Source organism: Folsomia candida, unplaced genomic scaffold, assembly GCF_002217175.1.
Source record: "Folsomia candida strain VU population unplaced genomic scaffold, ASM221717v1 Fcan01_Sc001, whole genome shotgun sequence".
Taxonomy (NCBI): Eukaryota; Metazoa; Arthropoda; class Collembola; order Entomobryomorpha; family Isotomidae; genus Folsomia; species Folsomia candida.
In genome coordinates, this window is record NW_019091193.1 from 26044497 (window position 1) to 26071302 (window position 26806).

The 26806-nt window shown below is 37.6% G+C and overlaps 2 protein-coding genes across 9 annotated transcripts in view; both read right to left on the reverse strand.

Moving 5' to 3' along the window:
- LOC110841623 overlaps positions 1 to 24769 on the reverse strand; it is a 38761-nt gene extending 13992 nt beyond the window's left edge. For 3 of the 8 annotated variants that reach the window (XM_022087631.2, XM_022087488.2, XM_022087344.2), the window contains exons 1-14: positions 24527 to 24765; positions 23831 to 24444; positions 23152 to 23213; positions 22110 to 22183; positions 13248 to 13332; positions 9571 to 9662; positions 7605 to 7849; positions 7450 to 7521; positions 6358 to 6465; positions 5975 to 6160; positions 3260 to 3385; positions 2225 to 2408; positions 1263 to 1406; positions 892 to 1155 (exon numbers count right to left, since the gene is read on the reverse strand). In XM_022087631.2, coding sequence (XP_021943323.1) covers positions 892 to 1155; positions 1263 to 1406; positions 2225 to 2408; positions 3260 to 3385; positions 5975 to 6160; positions 6358 to 6465; positions 7450 to 7521; positions 7605 to 7849; positions 9571 to 9662; positions 13248 to 13332; positions 22110 to 22183; positions 23152 to 23213; positions 23831 to 23905 — 1717 coding nt within the window. In that variant the 5' untranslated portion in view covers positions 23906 to 24444; positions 24527 to 24765. Of the gene's footprint in view, positions 1 to 891; positions 1156 to 1262; positions 1407 to 2224; positions 2409 to 3259; positions 3386 to 5974; positions 6161 to 6357; positions 6466 to 7449; positions 7522 to 7604; positions 7850 to 9570; positions 9663 to 13247; positions 13333 to 22109; positions 22184 to 23151; positions 23214 to 23830 lie in introns of all 8 variants that reach the window. The other 5 variants (XM_022087703.2, XM_035853116.1, XM_035853145.1 and 2 more) reach the window with 4 other exon arrangements.
- Positions 24770 to 25300: 531 nt separating this feature from the next.
- On the reverse strand, positions 25301 to 26783 carry LOC110842574 (splicing factor YJU2). The gene is made up of 3 exons (XM_022088375.2): positions 26611 to 26783; positions 26258 to 26470; positions 25301 to 26146 (listed from the first exon to the last, which is right to left on the reverse strand). Exons 1-3 carry the CDS (start codon positions 26632 to 26634, stop codon positions 25397 to 25399), a joined length of 987 nt encoding a protein of 328 aa, XP_021944067.1. The 5' UTR covers positions 26635 to 26783; the 3' UTR covers positions 25301 to 25396.
- Between the last annotated feature and the right edge of the window lie 23 nt (positions 26784 to 26806).

Consider the following 26806-nt stretch of genomic DNA (forward strand, 5'->3'; position numbering starts at 1 on the left):
AGCTGAGACTTCCTTGGAGGACACTTGGAAGTAAATCAGAAGAACGAGTTTGACCACGGTTAATGTCTAATGCATGCTGCTTTCTCCATCCCTCCCCGTCGTAGCAACAGAAAGCAGTCTACAAGCTGGTGGGGATAGTGGACATTATTAGTCCAGCTGCAGTGAAATACCAGGCGGTGGATGGATGAGGGTGGTGGGAGTCACGATTAATCGATTGGCCTGCGACATTTCTATCAGACCCTTTCACTTGCAAAAGTAAAACTTTCTCCCCCTCCTCTTCTATCATTCACTCGCACTGCCACTGGTCCAACCAAGGCACAAAATTCTTTCGATCTTGGTCCATTGTTCAAACTACCACACAGCGACCACAATGCAAAGAGTGAATGGACTCATTCTGTAGTCACAAGATAAAAACTTTATCCTCTCCACTGATTCCCGTCATAAAAAATGAATGTAGGAGAAAGTGTTCGCCAATAGGAACATCCCTTCTCTCAAAGAAGGCAACCTTGATAACGACTGACACCTCGATGTCACTTTTATCGGGAAAAGGTGTTCAGTAAATTAGAAATACGCCAAATACTTTTTTTTTCTACGTAATGCATTGCTGCATCTTCAGAGTCAGCCTACCTAACGAAGCAGAGACAAACCGTGCTTAGCTGTCAACTATAATAACACTTTGGCGAGCCCTCTTAGTACACTTGCCGTCTTTTCCAGTCAACCACAATTACGACCTCCTCCTAATATTCTGTTATACCTCCAACATCGTCGAGGAGGACCCTACATGACGTAATTCTAAAACTGTTCTTATTCGTAATGTCCTCGTATATAATGATCAAATTGATGAAGAACATTGGGGAGGAGGAAAAAAGAGAGGAAAACAATGGTTCTTACTCATGTCTTCTGCGGACTGATTGAAATCAGGAACATTGGAAGCGTAAATTTTGTTGATATTATCCTTCTCCTCCTGTCGCTGCTGCTGTTTCTTGGCCTCTTTGGATTTACTATTTTTAGGCAGAGGTTTTGGAATTTGTCCGCCACCTGCGGCGGATTGTGGACGTTCGAGAGATGAACATCTTTTCGGAACCGGGGGTTTCGCATCAATCGACTTTCCTCTCAAAATTCCATAAATTTCGGAAGCACTTTGATATATTCCTCCTAAATTTATTCAACACAATCAGTCATACATATCAATGAGCGATGAGATCAACGCTTGAACATTTCCTCTTTTTTTTAGAGCAAGAAGATTCAAATATTTTTCATACCTCCCAGGCTGTGTGACTGCGAGTCTAGGATCACGGGCGTTACGACGGGCGTAGATGGACTCTCTTGATGATTTGCATCGTTGGGGTTTGGGGGTTGAAATGTATACACTGTCAACGGCGGTCTTTGATGTCCACGTTCATACGCTGAAATAATTCCATAATAATGATAATAATTATTGTTAAGCAAATATATAATACGTATAATGACGAAATCTTCAGCATTCGAATGCGGTGGTAGCCAACCATGATTGAAAAGTAATAGAAACGATAATTGCATTGTGATATTATTCACAATCAATAATTCTATCAGCAGCATCAACTATCATCAGAAGTCAGTAGTATTTCAAGCACACGCACATAATTCTACAACTGTAAAGTTGCAAGTGGTGGTGGTGAGTGATGTGCATAGACCAGATACACATTTGAAAATTTTCAACTTGCTTTCATGGAACATAAATAATTCATAAACCTGTCGGAGGGATCAAACAATGCAAAACATTTGAATTTTTGTACATCATGCAAAAGTAGAATAGCGTAGGAATAACTTCCAGTCCAACTACTACGAAGGATCATGTATGTTATAGCACAAGAATGATAAATGATCAGGATGAGGCAGACAAATCTCTCCACATTTCAATGCTTCCTTTCAACATCATCATTCGTAAAACACATTTTGTACTAGCTCTTCAATCAAGTTGCAATCCACAACAACCAAACCACTAAATTTACTGCGTCCATTCCCATCCTACATAATTTCCATCATTCAAAGTGGACTAATCTCATACTAACTTGTAGTGAGAGACGTATTGAAAATTGCAATAGCTGCAGTGTCGCAATTCACATTTATTCATAGCACCGCAACTTAGGAGTATTATGACTACATCGTATGTCTTCTTTTGCGTCAACCCAACAAAATATGCCAACTACTTGAACTATGAGTAACATGACAACTTGCGACTTACCTGACGAAATAGTGTGCGGCCTTTCATTCATAATGGCACAAGCTGCCCTTTCAAATTGCATGGAATCCTCTAGATTAGGCCATGTAGTGAGGGCCGTGTTCCCTGGTGGATATGGCGAAGACGGTGTGCTGGAATTACTGCTAGCGGTAGAACTTGTATTACTTCCTTCAGATTGGTTCCCAGGCTAGAAATAGTAACAAAGCAGACTTACACAGTATACATAAATCTAGTATGTACGCACATGTACTGGGTTTGATATTTACAATGTGATGGTTGGTCACATCCTGAAGCATGAATTCTAAACAACATGGTCATTTCTCAAATTATGGAAACCGTCGGGAAAACGCATGTTTAATAAACACATTTAAAGGAAATCTACAGTGTAAAGTGGTACTGATGATATCAGCAATTTTAACAGTTCCAACATAAGTACTGCACGAACTTGACAATTTATTCATGTCAATGTATAGTTTTTCCAACGGGACACTTCGTCTTGTTGCTTTCTGACTACTAATATCCTATATACTTAACCGAAACAATTACATAACCGAAACAAATGGGGGAAACTATAGAACTAATCTTTCCTCGTGATAAGATAGTGCGAGATAGTCTAACTACGTTACGAAGTTTACATGTATTATACTCTCAGGAAACTCCAAGGCTCCTGAAACGTATTTTCCACATGTGACATGCAAGCTTACAACGACAAATGTTCAACGCGAAGTACTTTAAATGTGATTTAGAAGACAACCCAACGTGCATAGGAAAGATACGCTAATTTGGAATGACATTCCAAGAAATGAATAAAATATATAGCTTCCAATCTTGCACAGATAAAATTCTCAACGGTAAGTTCGGGAACTCATGAATGACTGGGATTCCAGAACATATATTAGACTTCCTTTCTCGCTGATAGAAAAATTAGGAAATAGACGTAACACTGGAGAAATACATGTCCTCTCAAATACGTATGTAGGACCGACAAGTAAAATAATACAGTAACATTGAGCAATATATAAAGTAATAACAAAATACCTTATTGTGCTGAGGAAAGAAAGATGTGTAACGAGAAAACAAAGTATCCTGAGACGTGAATCCGGAATCTTGAGATGAGACACTTGAGTACCGTAAAGTACCAACTTGACCAGGTATCATCACAGGCTGATTCCCCCAAACATGGTCAACATAAAAGAAAATTAAAACAAACAAAAGCAAAATAAATATTTTAAAATCACGAACCAAAATTATAAACAAAGGACACTCAAATTCATACAGAATTGGTAAGGCGAACAATAAAAAGAAATAAACCTTTGAGCGTATGACATAATCACCGCAAGGGTCAAGCCAAATCTAGTCTCATATTTTCAGTGTAACAAATTCTGTATTAGTGAGCATTGCCCAAAATGTAGATACGATCTATTTGATTATTGCTTCATTCACATTCTTGTGTCACTTGATGCACGCAGAGCCATAAAGTCATTTCATCCCCGGATGATAATGACCAAGCAGCCCGAAAAGGAATTAAGCAAACATTGATGAAGCAGAAATGCATTCAACTTTTAGTCCACTGTTCCTACATAAACGGGCTTGAAATGACATACAACGAAACCGATTCATCTCGACATGTCCTTATTACACAGGCAACGTAAAGTACAGCCAATTACATGCTGCATAATATCTTCTTTGATAATCAATAGTGATGATGGATTGTCGAATAATTGCTTCACGACACGTCTCTTTTTCCAATAGTGTTGTCCAATGCAACAATTACAGGTTGTTGGAGTCAATGTTTATCTTGAGCTCGATAGCACAAGAAGGAAAGCTCATGTCAGATGTATGCAAACACTGTCAATCTTGCAGCCAAATCTCTTTCTTTACTCAATAGCTTAAAGCATGATGATTTATTTACACAGGAAAAATCTACAACTCTACGCTGCAGCCTTAACTAAACATAAGGACCAACAGAAACTTGTATGTTGGCGTCTGGAAAATGCATCGGCCTTTTCGAATGCTGGAATTTCTTCAAGACTGGCTTTGATAGCCATGCAGGGTGCTGAACACGTAATAACTCATACTCATTGCCATCATGGTCCTACTATTCTATTACACTTTTCAAACTCAACAAAGAATATAAAAAAATTGTGCAATGCCAACTAATTGTAACCAGCAGATAGACACACTTATTTAATTAACGATTATGACGGCGCTTTTCAAATTCTTATGGTGGAACTTTCTGAAGTTGGAAGTAGCATAATATCCAGCCACCGACCAACAGCATATGTACAAGTTTGATGAAATTTATATTTCTTCGCCTTCGGTGGTGCACATTTACAGAATGAAAAAGCGAAGCTGAAACAGGATTTCAGAATCAAACCTGTCTGCTCCGCACTGCCAACAGAGCCAGCATCATCGCTGTCAAAATTCCCCTTGTCAGCAATAGTGTCTTATCGTCACTTCGTAACGAGCGTGTGTATATATACTTCATATTGCGCCTTTTCAGTTTAAACCATAACTTTAAACTCGCTGAAAAATACTACCAGTTAGCTATGACGGTGGCGTTGAAATTCTGGAAACATGCAATTTCCTCCGACATGAAGATATTTCGTCCCTTCGAGTGCAATGTGAATTTTCAGGTGCGACATGCGACGAGGATTAGTTCGAGACTTCCACACGTACGACTACAACTTACTACGTGTTATTTCATACGCACTTTTCTTAAATTTATATTCACATAGCGAAATGCATTACATTTTTCAATTCTAAAAGAACCTAAAATAATCTTATGAAATCCTCAATCCAAGGGTTTTGTATGTTTGTTGGTTTCGAGCTCAAGGAGGAGTTTCGAGGAGTTGGCTTCGTTTTTTGGTTTATATGCAGGGTTGTAAATATATATTTAAATCAATAAATGTGTTCGAGGAAAATTGAGTTGAATCAAATTGAAGGAATCGAATCAATTTAAATCGAAGTTCAACCCACCGTGGAAGCCCAATCAATTCAATTCCAGAGGCCTCGGGTTAAGTGCTCAAGAGCGAATGAGAGGTCAGATCAACTTTTATATACTGCATTCTAATGACGACATCGATTGAAGCTGGAAGCAAATGGAAAGACGTTTCTTTCAACAGTGAATGCAAATGGAACAGTTAAAAACGGTGCCTCAGAGATCTAAAAATCGGAGCCAAGACGGAGTCGTAAAACACAAACCAAAAATTGGCTTGGTTCATCCTGATCACGAGGTTATAAGAGAGCAGCAACATTGGTTGGTTGGTATTATACATATATCCCAACCAACACAAAGAAAACAGCGACGGAAAATGTTGAGGTTGACATTTACCGATCCAATTTACCTTTTTTCATTAACTTTTCAAGGAATTGCCCAATGATCATAAAAGTCTAGACAATACCATTTTTAGCATAAGTAGCCAGAAAGTCGAGTCAGGGTGGTATAACGGAATTATTAGTGTTGGGACGCTAATAATAACAATAATGCGAAACACGGCTGCTCGTTAGTCGAAGTTTTCACGAAATAAAATTTGCTATCTGTGAATGCATTTTTTAATAATAGCACAGAAACACACATATAAAACAATGGTGAACTTATGAAACCCGGAACACTGATTTACTATTAGATTATCAAATTAAATGATTTAACCAGCCATCCTTGCACTGTGTGTTATCATGTATCGGTGTACATACATGGTGTCACAAGTCCCAACATGCGCTCAACATTGTCAGCTATAATAAATTACTCACCGGGTGATGAATAGTGCGATTGTGGGCCTTGTGTGAAGGAGAATGTGCAGACCCGCTGGAAGAGCTGTTTGCAGAAGAAATGCTGCACATGCTAGACTTTCGTGATCCAAGGGAGCTAGGACTACTCGGAGGCGTTTGGAAGCTCCAAGCCCCACTGTCACATGATCCTTTCAAATCCGCAATAACCTGAGCATCATCAAATATCAAATTGTTATTCAGGCACGTTATATATCATCGTCAAATAGCGCCAAGCATCCTTCATCAGGCTACCGTAGCACACATTTGTCATTGCAAACGTCAAGCAAGACATGTTCGACGGCCGTATTTGGCTACCATATTTCTCATTTTCAAGCAGCATAATCCAATTATCTATAAAATCAAACCTGTTCACTGGCAGGTGGGAGAGTAAATGGGTCAGCAGAATGTTTTTCCAGCATCTGCATAGCCTCCTGCACATGTGTCAATTCAAACAGCATCCCAACTTCTTCATCCTGCGACGGAAATAGAACACAAATTAAACTATAACCAGCATAAAATTATTATACACTGTATTTAGGAATCCTAAATTAGGATTAGCCCATCAGCGCCCATTCACCTCGACAATTTTGGTGGGCTTTCTTTACATCTCAATTTTTTCTACTTCTTTGTAGACTATTTCTTCGTGCATCCCACTCATCCTCAAACTACCAATATATTAGAAGAAGCAGTTAAAGAGCTCGTTATAAACGAGCATCTATTGTTAATAACAAATATCGGTGCACGCCCATCTGCTCCTGTAGTAATAAGTACATAAGAAGCAGTAGTGCAAGCCGGAAAAGACGTCCTCAATAATGTGAGTAAAGTTTTTGCAACTTCATTATTAAAACAACAGACTTTTACAAGATGCACCACACGATGCGATGTAATCTCATCAACTTTAACCACGACTAACTGATCTCATTATTTTTTCAAGCGTAACTGCATATTCACCAAGTCTTTAAACTTATTGCAACTCAGATTGTAATCTCCGAATCAAAACAAAGATTTACAAAAGTGCAACTACACACAAGATTGATCATCAATGCTTCAACGGTCAACCACTAAACGAAATTATCCATCTACGTATACAGCAGCATAGCAGCGGTACGCATTTTATTGAGCAGATTTAAATTTAACTCGAGTCATCAAATATTTTTACAAATTCAGTGAGTTACAGATCACTTGTTCCTCTCCTCGTTAGTATGAAACCAATAATGGGATTTTGAAGTGGTGTAGGCGTAATAATAATATGCTCGCTGTTGGCACGACGCTTATCATATTTGATTGGTCTCGCCCATACGAAGAACAGCAAAGTTTATCCTCCTCCAAGTTAATTACTTATTGTTAGCAAATGCACAAGAGTTTAGTCATGATTAAATTAACCCCCCATGTTTCAGGGGTGCATTAATCAACGACTACTCACACTTAAAACGACACAAGTATGTATGCAAACTTACCACAACTGGCTTAAGATACGAGACAAAGAGGGCAAATCGACTTCTCTCCTCCAAGAGAGCATTTCGAATAGCCTGCAAAAATAAAATATATAGAAACTCAATAATCGGGCTAATCACGATTATACAAATATATTTCTTTCTACTATTTTGCTTACGACTTTCTCGGCGTCCTCAAACGCCTGGCGTTTATCGGCATTGTCCCTGAGAGCAACTTCCAAAATTCGATTGAGTTGATTTCCTCCGTGAAGACTGCCCGTGTCCGACCCGTTGCTGCCCCCACTTCGGGGAAGTGTTCCAGTGAACGAGCCACCGTTGTGAGAGCTTCCCTTTCGCAATTTCTTTTGAAGTCGAATTGTCTCAATTGACCTCTTCTTCAGTTCAGTTCTCGCTCTTTTGTACTCTGAAATCAAAACACATATACGCGATCAGAAAGAGTATGTCGATATGTTCGGATCTTTGAAAGCACTTGATGCCAGATCCGCAGGAAATTGCATTTCATTTGAACTTTGACAACTTGGGCTTCGTAAAATCCCAAAAATTCGCCTTATCAAATATGTATTTCTACCCACTACTACTACATAGTCAAACCATATCAAGAGCATATGTGTGCATGTATGTACAACATGGAAGGCCAAGCATGACAGTATACACATACACTTGAACAAATTGATTATGTAAATAAAAGTACACTGTCATCCTGACTTGTACTTTTTCTTGCAAGTATCACATTTCACGCCATAATAATAACGTAGCCCCACGTGTTGTAGCTTTTCCGATGGCACAGTGCAAATTGTATTTAGAGGCAAATTTAATCGAGAATGAAAGAGCTTTACTTCAAAGATAAGACCGTGTGAAAAAATCCTCATTTGATGAACCCTGTACATGTTGCTGTCACGATACATAAATTGACTTAAGAAGGTGACCGAACGAACAAAGGTTACGGTACAAGAGGAAGAATACAAACTGGTTTGGCTTGACATAAATAGGAGCTCTTATTCTTTCGAATAGGAGTCAGGTTCAGTTTGTTTGCACTTTGAATCTCACGACGATACATTCAAAATGAACATGAGCCATTAGTTACATCGTTATCGGCATCCCTCTCTAGGGATCCAATCATTTTGAATTAAATATACATCGAGGTGTTGAATTGACGTGCTACAACTATTATTCCCATGATGATATGTTCTCAAAACTTCACACCACCAACTCGCAAGATGCGAACAACATTGAAAACATAATGCTTTTACGTTATTAGTTCTGATAAAACGTCAAAGACCACCATCACATCTTATCAAATGATTGAATCCAGTACTTATAACTTAGTCGCCTAATATTTTCTACATCAGCAATTGCATAGGCATTCGATCGATTCCAATCGGCTTATTTGCTAAGCACTCAAGAACCAAGTTAGTAAATATGTAGCGATGATGAGAACTAGAAAAAATTGCCAGCTTCATTCAGCACTAAAAGTGTGATCAGATTAGATTTCGAAGATCAGATTGGTCTTATAAACCCAGATTTGTGAACTCTCCTTCGTTAACGTCCTCTTTCTTAACGAAATGTCGAATGTATGTCATGCATTTCCTTCAGCAAAACAACTCAAAATCTTATAAACACAAAAACCAACGTGCAATAAAAAAAACACTGTGTAGGAGGTAATACTTGCACTCATAAAAAAAGTCATAGATTTATACATCTCTCTCAAGACGGTACCACAGACTTATTATTGCACTTCTAACGACACATAGGTGCGTTTGCAGTTTGTTTGTGTCCAAGTGTCATGAAATCACAACAACACATTATTGGCGTACCAACCAGGATCAGCATTGCTAACAACAAAGAAAATAACAAGATAACGTCCAACCCACTAAATGGCAAACCCAGTTCAACTCTCAATTCAATCCCAGTAATAACGAATGTATGTGGAAATGACATCGTCCGTTTGTTAATCCTTTGGGTTTAACTCTCTCTAGAAATGGGGATCATCTTGTAAAGAGAAACATGGACACATGATAATAAATAATTGTAAATGGGTCGACTCATATTATGGATTCTGAATTTCTGACTGAACAATGCAGTATGCAGATCAGTTTAGTTCCATAAATTATTACTTTGGCTTACCTTTCGCATGGTCTTTGTCAAGCTGCACCGTTGACTTTTTCCAATCCTCCATCTTGTCTTGCAAAGGGAGAACCAGACAATCCATCAAGGAGCTGAAGTCAATCAAAGTAAAACAATTATTCATTGTGACAAGACATCATGATGCGTCGTTTTTATATGCAATAAGCCTTTTCGCTAAACTCTGTTACGCCCTCTTAAATAGCTCCGTGTGGTGCATGTCACTTGTCTCAACATGCGATATTGTGATGCATAAAACACCGTCGTTTCCATTTCTGTCTCTTGAGATGCCAAATCACTCATTAGTTTCAAACGCACAAAGAAGATCTAATAATTTTTAACGCTCCAGGAATCTTTGAATTTGGTACAATTTGTGTGTGACATGCGTGATGGGCGGCGAATGGGGTACCGTATGCATTTATACATATGTATAAACGTGGCGAATCGCCCACTTATGCGACATATAAATATGCACTCTCGAGATGGAAGTTTTCTAAAGTCTTTTGAAACATTATGCATTTAAAAGAAAGTGAGAGCTCGGTAAAGACCTCGAGGCAGCTTGAACTAATTGAAAAAACGTCCTCGTCCAATTCAATCTAATGGAGTATTTGGTCTTCATGATTTATAACAATTTATGACAAACGGATCCAATATCTAACTTGACAATAACCTGCCACCCAGCATCGTGTTGTAGTTTGTAGAATGTGATTTATACAATTTTAGTCCTAACCACAATCGTCATTGTGTTCCAACGGAAGCATGAGAAAATGATCGGAATTTAATAATTCGTTTCTAGTTGGGACTGCAATATGATGTACTCATCGAAAACATGTACATCTTCACAATTCATACTCTTCTTCTCGCCATTCCTAAATATGTTCTAGCTGATTGCAAGGTTTGATATAAGTACAATCATAGGTCTTGATCCCAATAAGAAACTAAAAATTTCGCCAAGGGAAAAGTAGGTCAAACATAGTCCAAGAATTTAGCTCGCGTTCCGTCTCTCAGTCCTAATCCTTATATTACGACTCGCTCTAACGATGAGTAATACGTAAAATTGCTTTTCGCATCATTTTCACAATGTGTGTCGTAATAAAGTCAAGTAAAAAGTGAACTCTTCCAACCCTTCTTCCTTATTTCGACGGACCTCGAGTTGTTGTACTTTCTGCCTGCGACATACACCAGCAAGCAAAGAGAGGACTCTAATTGAGTCAAATCGCTCGAACGTGCCATCGTTGGGATTGTACGTTCATTGCAAAAACTCAGAAAGCACGACCAACAAATTATCAATTTGACATATATTTCGTCATGATCTCTTATCAGGGAAAGCATGCAAACATTTCTTTGACGTTGGCGTAAATATCAACGACCCCGTCGAGAACATCTTGCGCCGCATACGAGTGTTGCGACAGAATAGGACGAGCATGTGAGCCCTCAGAGCAACAAAACACCAAAAATGAAAAAGTATTAATGTTTTCTAGACGTACATGCCTTTTTCAACATCCGTAATCACAGAACTTAACTCACTTTCAGTATAATCTCGTAGTCGCGATGAGTTGCATAACAAGCGTATGTGTATTATATGCGACAAAGATCATAATAATCCAATCAATGCTAATGCCCACCGTAAGTTAAAATCTAACAAATAACGTTGTAGCTAATTGTGTAATCGAACCAATGCATTATTCCTGTTTGTCTATAACTTTGAAACAAAATTCCCTAGGAGCACGATAAAATCAAATTGATTAATAAAACCTCAAGGAAAGTTATCCATTATATTTCTGAGCTGACTGACTCGAAGCAGTGCACTTACATAAATCATCTTTCCTGTAATATAGGCAAAAGTAGCATAGAAATTCTGAGAAGAATGAAACCCGATTCCCAAACTCCATTCTGGTGCGCAATAAGTATTATGATAATACTATTATCCAATCCAGTCGAGCCAAGATTTCTCGTTTTAATTTAATAACCTCCTCAGGCTTCAGAGAAATGACCGTAGGTCTAAAATAATGAATTACGATGATGTTGTTGGATCAGGTAGGTATTCATTCTCATGATAAATTATAAATCGTCCATCATGCTCGCGAATAAAATTAATTGGATGCTACATATTAATTTTCATCCAAATTATTTCCAAAAAATAACGATCTTACATACGTCTTATATGACTTGGGATTTCTTTCCTATATATGCAAGCGAATTTTTTATGTAAATATAGACACTTGAAAATTTGCTGTTCAATTTATTATGTCCCTTCGTATAAATTTGAAACTCTGAATCGACGGTGTAGCTCCGCTACTTTGCAAGTGTTGTATAACCTTGTTATTGATTTATGTTCAGTGTTAAATAGAATTACAGGGAGACGCCAAATAAATGGGAATTTGGTATACGAGGTAACACATGTGAGAACATAACACAATAAATTGATTTTGTATCAGAAAGATCCATTAGGAGTAAGTAAATATGAATGGTTTCCTTCTTGCCGAGTACCGACGTATGTATTTATCTCTGAGCATCACCTCTATGCACCACCTTGACCTTTCCAAGTTCCTTCCTACTATCGTGCTTAAGACGAAGTCATGTCTATTTAATAAAGATTAGTAAGTAGCGAGGGGCGAAAGCAATGGCAGCGTAGTTATACGAGCGAGACGCACAATCACACAAAATCAATTCGAATATACTTGGTCATACAATGGTCATTTCTTGACATTATATAAATGTCCACCATAATAACTTGCATTAGGATTGCGCGAGGAAATGATTGAAGATAATTTACGTGCATAGCATAGGTTTGATGTACATACATATCCACACATTATTGCAGACGTGAATAAGAACAGGAGCGAGTCACCAAAATCACCATTATGGCATATATGAATGTACAACAATAGTGGCTATTGTTCAGTTATGAAAATACATATGAACATGCATACGCTCGTTCTATACACATCTGCCGGACATGGAACATATAAAATGTTGCTTATTGGAGGCACGAGCACAACAATAATGACGAACTAAAAAGTGGAGTGATGAGGATGAGTATCATAATAATCAACTTCCTCTCCCGAGGTAATTTTCAGAACAGCACAATCAGCAGCTTAACAAAAGTTGCCATCCAACCCCCATCAACGAACTCTAACTATACACGTATACATGCTTCTATATACTTGCAACTACGTATGCATACATGAAAACTATTATTACCGAATGCCTTCTCCTTCTTTACAGTTTGTGTGCGGATCTATTCTGGAGTTTTTTAAAGCCCAACCAAATCAATCTGAAACTCAAGTGAGAGAAATGCAAAAAAGTTCCTATTGCCACAACGCATTACACACTTCCATCACATGTGAAATGAATCAGACTAAAGCACATGACAGCAATGTACTTAACTCTCACTCCGTACGGCTAACCATTTCAGAGTATTTATTGTAACATTGACCCGATGGAATTAAAATACAGCAACTTCCGGTAACCCAATACTTTTGGATTACAATAAAAAAAGGTGGCCTAAAACTGTCATTCGTAACGTAAGGCACTAAATTAAATACCAACGCCTCTATGCAATTTACTTTATAGCTCGAATATGTACGACTATATTTATTTTTCATTGGGCAAGAAATATTTGCAGCGTCAATTTTTTTTAGTTTTGTGCATATGTATCATTATGTATTGTGGAATACCTTGTAAATGTCTTCATCTTGGCCTCCAATGCTTTGTGTCTCAAGCATATTCGTGTTAGTGCAGTTCCAATGTCCTTGGTCGCACCTAAAAATCACAAAATATTAATCTTCATTAGACGACAATGGTAATCATAACAAATTCCAGAGTTTGGGAAAACCATTCTTCCACCCAATTTGTACATCATTTTTGCATTTTTATCCTATTTGTAATCATTTAACACTGAGGTGTTGCTAGTAAATATAGAATCGGATACAGAAACGGCAACTTGATTAGCACATGATTGTCTCAATTGCTCGTATTTTTCAAAATCAGTAACTTGAATTGAAGTGATTCCTACAAATAAGTTCATCTTGACATGTTCATGAAAATTGTTACTCAACCAAAAGTAATTTGTTCCCCTCTGTTTTGCGCTCATTGCCAGATAGAGCATGGAAAAGTGTTGACAAGAACGACAACGCTTTCCAAACAATTGATGATTGTATTTTTGATGGTTTGTAAATATAAAACAAGAAAAATGAAAGCTTACTCCAAACAGTGACAAACCCTAAATGAGGCTCAAGTGTGAGTGCACGCATTTTTTACCCAAAATCCAACCACGCAAAACCTGTGGTTGATATTTGAAATACACAACTGAGTGAGCAACCAAATGTTCAAAAGACTTATTTTCAGATGTAATTAAACTACTTGTGATATGACAAGTTGATTTCATTATTTTTAAGGATTTAGAAAATTAATAAGAGTTTTAATAACAGTCATGCATTCATCGTCAAACAATCTTTAACAGCTTCCTAAGCCAAAATTCGCAAAAACACAATCCTACGTGCTACGTATTATACTTGTCTTGTGTGACTTTGGCAATTTAATAGGAAAGTTTCATCAAACTGTCAAATTCAAATTCATAAGCTTCCTCGTCTATAGTTCTGGAAAAGGAAATCTCATGCTCCCTCATGCAAACTTTGAATCACAAATGTTCTTCATGTAAGTGAACAATGCGTCTCTAACGATAGTGTTGCAATAAATAAATCTAATTCAGCTTATCGTCCCTGCTCTACGTAGCCTCTAGCACTTGATGCGTTCAAAGTAACGAAACAATATTTCTCTTCCACTTTAGTTGTTGTTAGTGTTCAACCAAGATTGTCTCGATTCTCTACCAGCAGACCGACTAAGTAAACTAAAAGCCACATATTCCCATGTGTTGGGAAGGATTTGCAAAATCCACTTACTGCTGGCTTTCTTGAGGGGAACTTCCACTTTCCCTCCATAATGGAGAAACCACAATTTTGATAAAAGCATCTACAAGATTTGATTTATCGAAAGTATGTTTTCCAACCCGAAAATCTCCTTCCTTCCTTCCCGCAGGTTTGCAGAACAATCATTTTTTTCTAAATATATGTATCTAAACACAATCTGAGACGCACGAATCCATCTGGCGATTCAAATTCGGACAGCAAATAAATGTCGTAAACCCTATTAAAATAATATAAATATGAACAGGGAATTTTGCTCATCATGCTAACAAGTAAGGGCATACGAACATTGCTAGCAAGCTTTTTTGTAATATGAAGTTTTACAGAGTTTTCTTGTGTATTATTTTCCACGGATTTGGTAGAAACAGAAAACGTACTCCCCAAAGGCAGAATCCATGGACCATGACCAAGGCCCATTATTCTGCGTTCATCAGCCATAAAGTCCAATACAACGAAATAGAATCCACACAACCACGACTGCTATTAGCGCGTCAAAGCGTTGCGATGAAGGAAGGCAAAGTTAGGAAGAAATAGAGATTGAGGTTTCAAGTCTCAAAGGAGCAGAAAAAGCATCTTACACAACCAATTACTTGGAACACTTTTAAGGCCGAGGTTTTACAACACGAGGAACATGAAACCAAAAGCAAAGCAAGCACAGCAAAGCACAAGATTGAGCCGAGCTGCTGTTGTTAAAATATAGCTTATTGGACTCGAAGAGTAGAAACCTTTGTTGAAAGTCTAAATTGCTCAGCATGTGTCCTCCAAGGTCTCAAATTGGTTACACTAACAAATGAGTGTGGTACCAAGCCCAAGGACCATTTTTAAATTTCAAATTATGAGTGTCTGCTGACATAACATCCACGAGGGGATCTAGTTCAGCCAATTATACGTAAATATGTATGCGTGGCACAAATTGCTTACAGTCTAGGTTAGTTTTAGGTGTAGACATTTAGCGAGTTTGTGGATCGTGATAATTAAAGTCATCAATAATGCTGCTTGATTCTAGTGCACGTAATAATTTGCGACAACATATTTCAAGTTAAAGTAGTCACACTTCACAAGTGCAAATAATAATTATTGCTCCACTAATTAAACATAGCACGCCTGGCGTGATCTGATTACAAATTTACCCTTCAAGATTAAATGGCACGTTGATTAAATATGAACGCCTACACACACATGTATTTAGATAACCTTCAACGTCATTTAAACAGGTTAAAATCCGAGTTAAAATCTAGTTTACAAATTTTTAGTGATAATTCAACTCGAAATTAGAGTGTTGACTTTTACAAATGTGAATTTGATATGGCTCACTCGCATTTCAGAGCTGAATAGTGCATCTCTTGAACTGTCCCATAAATAATCACATTTGAAGAATCTGGACACTCTCAATGGTCTTTGCTCTCAACTGAATAAAGAACATTCTTTTCCTCCTCGGTGTGGTGCATCCGTCAATTATATGTACTAATTCAGGACTGCGAACGGAATTGACAATATCTCTATTTCGACAGCATCTAGGACAAAAAAGTCTAAAATGCATAGGCACAAGACCATATGCTGATTCATATAATATTGATAGTTGAAAACATGGCATAATAACGAAGTGCGTAAACTGGTGCACTGAACTGCTGCACAGCGTTTACACAAATACAAACTACGACTGACTATATAAATAAATTGACTTTGAATGAATGTCCTGGTTGTTTAACTGGGAACAGCAGACAGATAGAAAAATAAACCACGAAAAGCATAATGGGAGTTCGTTCTTTAACGCAAAATGCATGAAACCCTTGCCTTGTTCCATCCACCAAGCTAATCCTTACGAGAGTTGAATGATTAACTTGCTGCTCCCGTTCAAATTATTGAAAGAGTAAAATAGCTGCACAACCCTGCTGCATGGATTCTTGTGCGTAATAATAATATGTACAAGTCTGTTCCATCATTACAACTATTATAATCAACCCTTCTCTCACACAGCTCTCTCCATTTACTTACTTCCTACAGATACTTATGTAGTTATGTACAATCCACTGCATATGGTTTGCAGTATGGTAAAGTTATTGCCCTTGTTTTAGCCTATTCTGGTCTGCACGAGTTACAAGAGGGGGAAAAGATGCGATATGGTAGCCGTTATGTTTAACCTACGAGAAAATCGACAGAATAATAAACTAATACCTAATACCGTCGCCCAACTTTGGTGTGGATCTGCTCTGCTTTGCAGGCGCCTTGATAAACCAGCCAAATTGACAGAGTGTACACAACCAGACGCACTATTATTGCATTGCTATTCCACAGACTTGACTACGACTTCCATTAGGATGCCACTCGAGACTACTCGAATGTTGGAGACAAGAAGCTCCAAAATACCCTTTCGGTTCTTCTTTTTGCGCTATTGTGGGTTATTTAGTCCCCTTCTCATTCATTCATCCATCCAATCCAGCAACAAACGGGTTTCTGAATTCCTGAGAAGGTAATGAAATGAATTGGAGTGCACCCCAAGAAGACGTGCAGAAGTGCGTGCAACAAAGTTTCAAATGCACACACTAACCCTTTCCCTTTCTAAAATTAACAACCAGAAAGCGCACTTGCTGCTACGAGAGGAATAACGAACGTGGATTGCTCTATTACAAAACTCACGCGTGGGACGCGTATGTTTTAAGTAAGAGATTGCAAAATTAATCATCATTACCATTTCAAACGCAAATATGTCATTTGTCGACTGCAGCATGTTCAAGAAAACGAGGGGGGTGAATGCATGATGAAGGCAGATTTGGAAGTGAATAAATGCTGATGATATTTATTTCTCTATTTGTGTGACTTTAATCCCTTTGTCTACTTTTGTGTGCTGTGCAGTTGTTTGTGTCCCCTTGGACAATCACAATTAAGTGAAACAGAGCTTGATGACAATTTAGTTAGTCTGTGTCACTTTAATCATGACAAAATACAAATATGCTTTGTTGCATTATCAAAACATTGCACTCAATTTTTGCCATAGTCATCCCACAACAATGCAGGTTTCACTCACTGATGCAATAAATTCTCAGCTCAAAAACAGAATCAGATAATAATGCTCCAAAATCAAATTCTGCAAGACAACTTGCTTGTGCCTGGGTGTAGGGTAAGTATAAAGTAAAAAATAAGTAAATGCACGTCAAATGAACTTTTTTTGGCATAGTGCTGAAAATCAGATCTCATGTGAAATTGCAAATGGATAACAACGGTGGCAATAAGAGAGACAGTACATCTTAATGACAGATGTCTCGAAAATTAGAAAACCATACCGGGGACGAACGGAACGAAAGGTAATTGCATCGCCAACCAAGGAACTCCTCGCTGAGAACAACAACTTCAACTTTAAAATGTCGCCATCATCATCTTACGCCAGATGCAATGGTCATTATGTTACACAGTGAGTATTTGAAAGTGAAATAACAGCATAGCCTCGTATTTCCCATTAAAACTTTAAATTTCATATAATTGCATTGTCACACAGTTACGCACATCAGCACTTAAAAAACCTATGAATTATTTTCATCCAAGAGAAATTCAATACTTTATTAGATTATCGCTATTATTAACAGCAGTTTTGCTATTACGGAATCTTGTTCTGAATAACCAATCGTTCATTTTGATTTTAAAAGAAATAATTTTTGGGCAGACGTACATATGTGGAAAATAAAATAGTTCAAAGCAATTAATTTGGCAGGTAAAAAATGCAAGTGAAATTGAAAAGGAAGTGCAGCTGTATGATTACCTACATATACGGCTCACATACTATGACCGTATTTCTTGCGGTTTCAACAATTCTACCCCAACAAAAACACCGGAACAAAGGAGGAGAGAAGAGAACAAAGCTTGCGCGAGTGCAACCAAATACATAAGTAAGTAACATGTTGGAGCTAGGTGCGTTTTACACGTCAATTTACGGCCTAAAACTCGATAAAAATTATCAACGTTAAAATAACCGTGTACAAGTGAGGGTGCCTCATGCTCACCAACCAACCCTATAACTCGAAAATACCAAATTAATAATTTTGTAGTGGTAGACAAACAGGCAAATAAAACCTAGTAGCCTCTGTAATACACACTTTTATTAAAAGTCACCGTCACCGTATTGCTACACCTCCGTAATTTCTCAACCCCCTGCAGCTCATAAATCTGACTGAGAAGGAAATGTAGTAGCAGACAGGGGAATTTTCTCTCTGGAAATGTAAACCTGAGCTGAAATTATATTATGCATACTACAGGACAGAAATCGATAAACAACTAACCGAGCTTTCATTCGACCCTTCTTTCAGAAGAGTGGCTTAACTTTTCTCACTTTTTGCTTGAAAATGTCTCTCACTCTCGACTCTTAAGCTTAGTACTCACGATGGACTTTACGCGCGGAAAACGACTTTTGCAGAAATTCTGCTCAATTTAAGCCCGAGTGGTACTCAGGTCTTCGCGTGAAACTTGTGCGGAATTTTCCGCGCGAGCAGTTTACGCTCAATGCAAGCTCCAAGTTTCCGTTAAATCGAGGCAATTCTTTCAGGTGAAATGTGAGCGGAAAGTGACTCGCGGCCCTCTGAGTTCAAAATAAGAGGGCGGAGCAACCTCAAAATCTCAGTTTCAACTCAATGGCAAAGCGGTTAATTTAAAATGGGGCAAAATGAAACCTGTTTTTCAGCTCAAATGACCTGAGTACCTACGAGTGAAAATTGAGCGAAATATACGAGTAATACGAGGAATAGTGGTATTTTCTGCCCGCTTACGAATTTCTCTCGAGCGAAAAATTTAACAGTATTTAAGCACGATGAAATTCCGCGTTAACATTCGTCCTGAGTACTAGGCTTTAGGGACGACGCTACGGTGTGAAACCAATGAAATTCGGTTATGCTAAACAAGTAAGGTAAAAAAAACTGTGTTTTTTAAGTTTAAAAGTAATGGAAAGTTCACAATGTCGATTAAAATGCTGTACACATTTTCAAGTAGACGTTTAATTGAATTTTAATCAATTTATCAGTTGAAGCGAGAAATGAGTCAAGTCCTCCTTCTCTCATTAATGAGCAGAGATGAACAAGAATGGGCGAAAGAGAACCAAATTAACAAAAATATTTGTGAAGGGGAGAAGTTCACAGAAAGTTTCCGACCAATTTGACAGGGACAGAATTCTTGAAGAAGTAAATCTAGATCTTGGGTAGCAAATACACATCAACTACTGTTTGTTATGTGTCACATTACACAATAAACTTGGGGAAAGAGAAGAAGGGTTGGTTATCAGAAATATGTCTTCTTGGTGGATCCTATTCGTTCTTCAGAGGACACCACCACTCCCACATTCCCACCACAATTCCAAACTTTTTTTCAGAGAATAACAACATACGACAAAACTGAGTTATCCTTTCAGTTAGTTCTTCAAATCCATTGCACAACTTTATTCGTCTTCGCATTCTCTGATACATCGTTATTCGTCCCCTTCCAAAAAAACTATACAACGTAAAAAAATGAAGCTGGTACGTGAGTAGGAGAGACTGGAAAAATTACTGACATCAGAGTAGGATCAATACTTGAATGATATATTGAACCTTTTACTGAGAAATACAGTGGAAATCTAAAATGATGGGATGAATGAACGACCTTCAATTTCAAACTATCATCACAGTGCCCTTCTCGTTTTCAATGTTGATATGATTATTACAAATATAGCATGGCTGTGTGTGCAACGACGGATTATAATCGTTCGTCGTCGTAAACATAATCTTAGCTTCCAACATATATGTTTCGTTGAATTGCATAGTACATGCACAGTCAGTGCTTTGCATTACACAAGGCGGTTTGCCAAAATTGAAACATCCGAAATATAATCAGACTCGGGTCCAACCAAATACATACATCCGCACGTTCATGAATTTACCAATCCAAGCAAAACGACGTAACTTGAACCCCTCTCTCCCACCCTTCCATATGCAGCGCTTACTTTTATACATGCCTCGACAACATAATCGATCCACGCACCCGGCAAACTCCCGGACCTGGAAATGCAGAAGTGAGGGTCACGGCCACCAAACTTGGTTCGGGTTGCCTTCAGCACCAGGCGAAATGCGTACCCTCACTCATTCCCCACAAACCAACCCTCCACCAACAAACTTTGCCGTCCTTTCCATGCATCCCAATAGATCAGCAACTGTTGTAACCTAAACTAGCGCTCAACCTTTATACACATGTACACATTATGATGATAGCATGCAGCTCAGCTCTCCCGGCTTTTCTCCTTCCTTTCTCCACGAAATTCTCCCGTGGTAATCATATTCCTGTTCCTTTCTCAAACTCGAATTCACTGTCCTTGGTTGGAAGTGGTGGTGTACACAAAGAAAGCAATGGGGCTGTGACTGCAGAAGGTAGATTCACCCACTAGAACATCGGATGGAACAACTGTAGTCATTCCACATTCCCTTTCAAATCTAACCTCCTCCTCCTTCACTTAAAATGCACCACCCATCATCCATACCTACATCCATTCACCCACCCACAGCTGGATTATATCCGCCGTACAACCTCCTGACAGCAGAGAAATTTAACTGGCTTTCTCCTCGCTACCTCATTCGTCTTACTTTCTTTCATGCTGCAATATCCACTTGTCACTCTTCACAAGCAACGTCGTCGTTTGTAGAAAGTTTAATAATCCAACTCAAAAGTCAAAGCAGCCTATTTCTCCTTTCAGTCAGAACCCGAGTCTACGCGCAGTCAACCAAAGTGTGCTGGCGTTACCAGAGAACAACTCGTATCTCGCACATCGGAGGAAGTTACTTTCACCCTGTAGGCAGATTATATTTGTTCTGAACCGGAATTTAATAAAAAAGAGAAAAGAAACCTTTACTACTTTGGCGGATCTAGTATGTGGTTCCATTGTATGCATTCGTCGCTTGGTGGGTGGGTGAGAAACAGTGCCCCCAATGATTAGTCTTCATTATTAACTCTGAAGCAATAAAAGTTGCTATGCGTAAAGGTTCAAGACAAAGCAAAATTACAAAACTTTGGCTACAGCATGAAAAGAGAGCTCTCTGGACAGACATTAGAATAGAGTGGGAGAAGAACGCCCATCCTGTAAATTAGTAGTATTCCTGGTGAGATAATGAGAGCCCAAAATTATGTACTTCTGTGTAGCAAACAAATAAGGTGTGTTTTGCTTATAATAATCCAGCTCAGTCAGTCCAACACTTACATACGTACATATACATACACAGACATCTTCTCCAATTACGTAACTGTATTAAATTATAGAGTGAGTGAAATTGTATATTCACGAGTTTGCCAAGATTTCAGATTTGTTCAAGTATTACTTACTATCTATATGCAGATGGGAGTATGGAAGGCATCTGCGATATTGTGGTTTTATATTACCACACAAAAACTCCAAGCTTATTTATGTAACTACTATGTGTAGTGTATCAAACATGGAGTCAGGACTACTACATTATGAGATGAATGATTCAAAATTTGGCATTATATTCTTACAGCTTGATTGGTCATCTTATATTCTTGTAGTTTCCAAATATTCATCACGATTGTGTGGTTTCGTGTATTTTTCTCTCTCTCAATGAATATATGATTATGTTACGAAAAAAAATGTACCTTTGGTTGCAGTGGCAGCATCTGCAATTTTCTGCAATGTATCCAGAAATGAAGAAATGGCTTGAAGGGTGGCCCTGTAAAGTGTAACACAATATTGCCGGTGATTTAATTAGTCGTACATAATTCACCAATAAATGTAATAACATTTCTGTTGCACAAATCATTGTGAATAAGTCAACATTACAACAAAAGATTTACACTGATGCGAGTAATCTAGGTCTAAGAACTAAATGATAATTTTTTAAGCAAGGGTCTGTTAGTGGTTATACATAGAGTTCAAAGAAGAATTGAAGAATTATGTCCTTCATTAATTCAAGCAGGTCTCTTACTGTTAACGACTGTCAACATTTCTATCTAATTCTAAGCTGGCTGGTTTATTTGGCTTTGTTGTTAGTTAGACGGGGACGTAACCTTAAATTGCCTTGTGTATGTTCACTTTTGTTGGGATAAGTTTCAACTGTATAAGGCAATAGTTGAGTGCTCGTGACCCAAAAATATATTCTGGCGAACCAACAACAACTGCATCCTACATCCTACAACATACATGTTAAGACTTTCAATTTATTCAAAAAAGGGTGAAGTCATAAGAAAGCCCTTAATAAACTCAGGATGTGGTTAATAAAATTTACGAGATATTTAAGAAACGAATAAAATATGGGGTCAACACTTGGATTTTGCGTGCTAATTTTTGCAATTTTCATTTTTATATTCGCATGTTAAGTCTGTATGGGTAATAAATATTAAATCTCGAGTTCACTCACTATAGTAGAATATAGTAGAATTGAAGATATACAAACTAAAGTGCTTTATAAGTTCTTCGTGCATCACATCATTTAGTTTTAGTATAGTTGATAGTTTTGGATCGAACAGACTCCTTGCTAATCGATTTTGTTTTAAAGAATAAACTCAATTATAGTTCTACCAATTATGCCATAATTGATCCTAACTATGACTCGAATGTCACGACTTAAAGAGATTGTCACATTTAATATAATAATCACTCTGATCTAATTCTAGTTTTGACTTGGTTGAAACGACTCACCGTAAGCAAGAATGCAGCTTGGTCGATCGGGCTGTTAAATCTTCCCATAATGGAGCACAATTCTGAAATTTACAAATAAAATGCAACATATAATTATGTATTGTGTGCACATACATACATAACAAAACGAATTCAGTTTCAGCTTGCCGAAGGCCAATTCACAATGATTTACATATTTTCAATAATCATGTTACCTGATATGAGGCCTAATTAGAACAAGTTTATGTAAATTCAAATTGACTTGCATGAAAAGTCGAAAAAGCAATTAAATATGCACGAACAAAGAAGGTTGATTAGCTGGAATCTCCAACGTATGCATATGAAAAAAAAACTTTTATTGTGGTTTCAACAATCTTATAGTAAATGTCAAATGAATGAATTAACGCTAGCTAAATAAATGGTTACAAATACTACCAATTGAAAAAATAAAGACAAAGAAGGTAACGTAGATTTGTAAATATTCTCTAAGTTTCTATTGTGGGTATGAATGAATGAGAACTGGATATCCAGTGTTATATAAAGGAACAAAGAGTGTGGAAATAACAGGTTCAGTGCAAAACCATAAAATGGAAGATATATGTAGCACGTGATGAACTTGTTCTATAGATTCTTTATATATTGTCCAGCGACAAGTTTTATTAATTGAGCTTGGGTATAAATGCACACACTTCACACTTACCTTCATTTCGTTGATGATTTGTTGGAACAAAGCCCCGAACGGGCAGTCCTTATCAATAACGCCAGAAGTCTCCATAATAATATTCCTTAAAATATCTCTTTTTGTAGAGTTCAACCACAAGTTGTCTTCGACATCCACACCACGACAAGCGAATTCACAGAGTAAAACTCCCTCTTATTTAGCTTATCTTATATCGACAACTAAACACCACAACGTATTATTCAATTAAATTCACTAAACCTCACTTTAATTAGTAGTACGTTAGCAACATCTTCCTTCATGCACTCCAATATGCAGTCTGTAAATTTACAATAATTTCATCTACATATTCACCAAATCAGATCTGGTTATCTGCAACTAGAGATCTCGAGTGGCTGGCCTGGCCTTAACACAGACGATGCACTTTAAACTGGTTGTAATACATAAATTGCATTCTCCCGTTCACTCCTTAATCCAATCCAATGAATATGAGTTGCAATATTATGCATTGCATGATATACTGTTCAACATACGATAAATTGAAACTAGAGCAGTTAAGTTAAGTTTTGTCCATATCATATATATGTTGATCGATTCTTGCACTCCATGAATTATTTGGTTTATTTGATCCCGTCCTTGAAAATTTAGATGGAATATTTTGTATTGTGCTAAATTTCGAGATATGATAATGTAAGAACTTTGACATATACAACTCACCACCGGTGAAACTTGTCACTTCAGATGTAAATCTTGTTTTATACGGCACTAGTCAAGGTCAATCCCGTAACCTTCGGGCTTGCAGCCTTGTGGGGTTGAAGCGGTCGAAGAACATCCATTACATTTAGAAGAATCAACACAGTACACATATTAGAACAAATTTTCAAATCATTTTCGTAATTTCTAATTTAGAGAGCGAAATACAACCACCTCGTTCGGCTTCTCGATTTGAACTGGTAGAAAAAAGCTTTTTGCTGCTGTTCCTCATTATCGTGCCAGCCAGCCATAGACAAAGTGGCTCCGTTCTTCCTCATTCAGGGGAACATTCGCCCATCCTGCCATCAGCAATTCGCATTAGGAAAAAATCACTCGTTTAATGGAAAAATTAAATATCCTGACAAGTACGAAAATGAAATCAAGTAATTATTTGCAATGCAAAATTTGTGCGTACTCCGAGTTGCAATACCAATGGTGGCAAGATTGTTGTGTAGAGCTTACAGAATTTTACACACGTCTATCGCCTATCCTTCCCGTTCTTAAAATTCTATTGGCATATTCATGTATTTAGCATTTGCAGCAGATGCAATTTCCAAACTCATGAATTTATGTCCTGTACAATTTGGTGCCAAGAACAAGCAACAATGCAATAATATCTTGGAATTAAAAAAAAACATATGTAGAATAAGACGATGAAGGAAAAAGTATTCCAGCTACATTAATTAATATCATGTCCTTAGAATCCATGCATTCATTTCAAATGATAGACGATGGAAGTCAATCATAAAACTAAGCATATCGTTTATTTATTTATTCTATAAAATAAAACCTCTTTATTAGATAAAAACATAATAATTAATTTCAAAATTGTCACTAGTCTGAATCTGAATTTTCTGAAGAGCTATATGCTCCCAAAAGCGATAGAGATCCCGAATTCTTAGCCGGAAGTTGATCAGGTGGCCGGATAGCTGAAGAATTTAGAGCCGACGACCCTAGCTGATTGCTACTTGTTGTTAAAGTAGAGCCAGTTTTTGGTTTAACGAGAACTAATTTTTTCTTGTTGACAGAAATCATTCCAACACTCTTTTCGCTAATATGTTGTTCCGCAATTATTTCTTGGTTTTGAAGTTTGTCATCTGCATTTGTGAGAAAATCGGTAGGTTTTTGAACAATTGCTGAAGACATAAACTTTTTATTCGGTGGCTTCTCATCATCATCATCGCTGTCATCTTTAATGCGTCTAATAACTTGTCCGTTTTTACCAAAGAGTTCTTCGATAAGTCGATCATCCTCCTCTTCGTCCTTCCTCGACTCTACGTCTCGAATTACGTCGTACTTATTCAGCATGGTGTCGTAATCCAGGTTAACTTTCCGTTGATTTAATTCTCTCAGCTCTTCTAAAGCTTCTAATGATGCCATTTCATTTTTGGATGCCTCTGTCCTCTTCTCCAATAGTTTCATGGGATTCGTAGCTTCCTCTTCCTTCTCCGCTGCCTCCTCCCGTTCGGCCTGCTCTTCCGCAAGTTTCAACGCCATAAAATTCCTGCTTGCGCCAGCCTCGATTATGTAATCCGTGCTCACAGGATCCGTCTTGAACGAAATTTCCTGGAGACACCTAGTGCACTGCAAATAAAAATGTTAACAATTCAATTAAGTAATTAACTAGCGCTTTTCAGAATTCTAGAATATTGATGATTAAATTAGTATTAACATAGGACTTCACTAGGTACATACCTTAATGTAGAACCTGTATATTCTGATTCCGAGATAATCTTGATTTTCCACATCTTCCTTCCTGGCATTGAATTTTTTCCCTTTGTAAATGTACTCCCCGCAAGTGTCGCACCTCATGTTGCAGGGGGCCATCAGACGAACAGTGAACTGACGATTCTTCCCTTGACGAGCCCTTGGGATTTTGGAGGGATCAAAATCCGGCGGATAATATTTCTGTAATATAGTCATTGAAATTATTTCTAAATCCACGGCAAGTTTAATAAATATAGTAGGTACTACAATTATCGTTTTTAATCTCTAAATTAAATTTCAAAATAAACAAGTTTAAATAAATAAAATTATTAAGTACTCACGTTCAAGACTTTTCGCTCAGACATCTTGCGCTAGTTGACTGCTACAACCCGACACAATTTACTAAACCGACTAAATAATTAATAGTTACTTAATATAATTAATTAAAAATTTCAGGATGGGAAGAATTGCGACAAAAATTTCGTCAAGCGAAGAAAACGAATGATGTTATTTTCGTTTTGTGATTCGCAGAAGGAT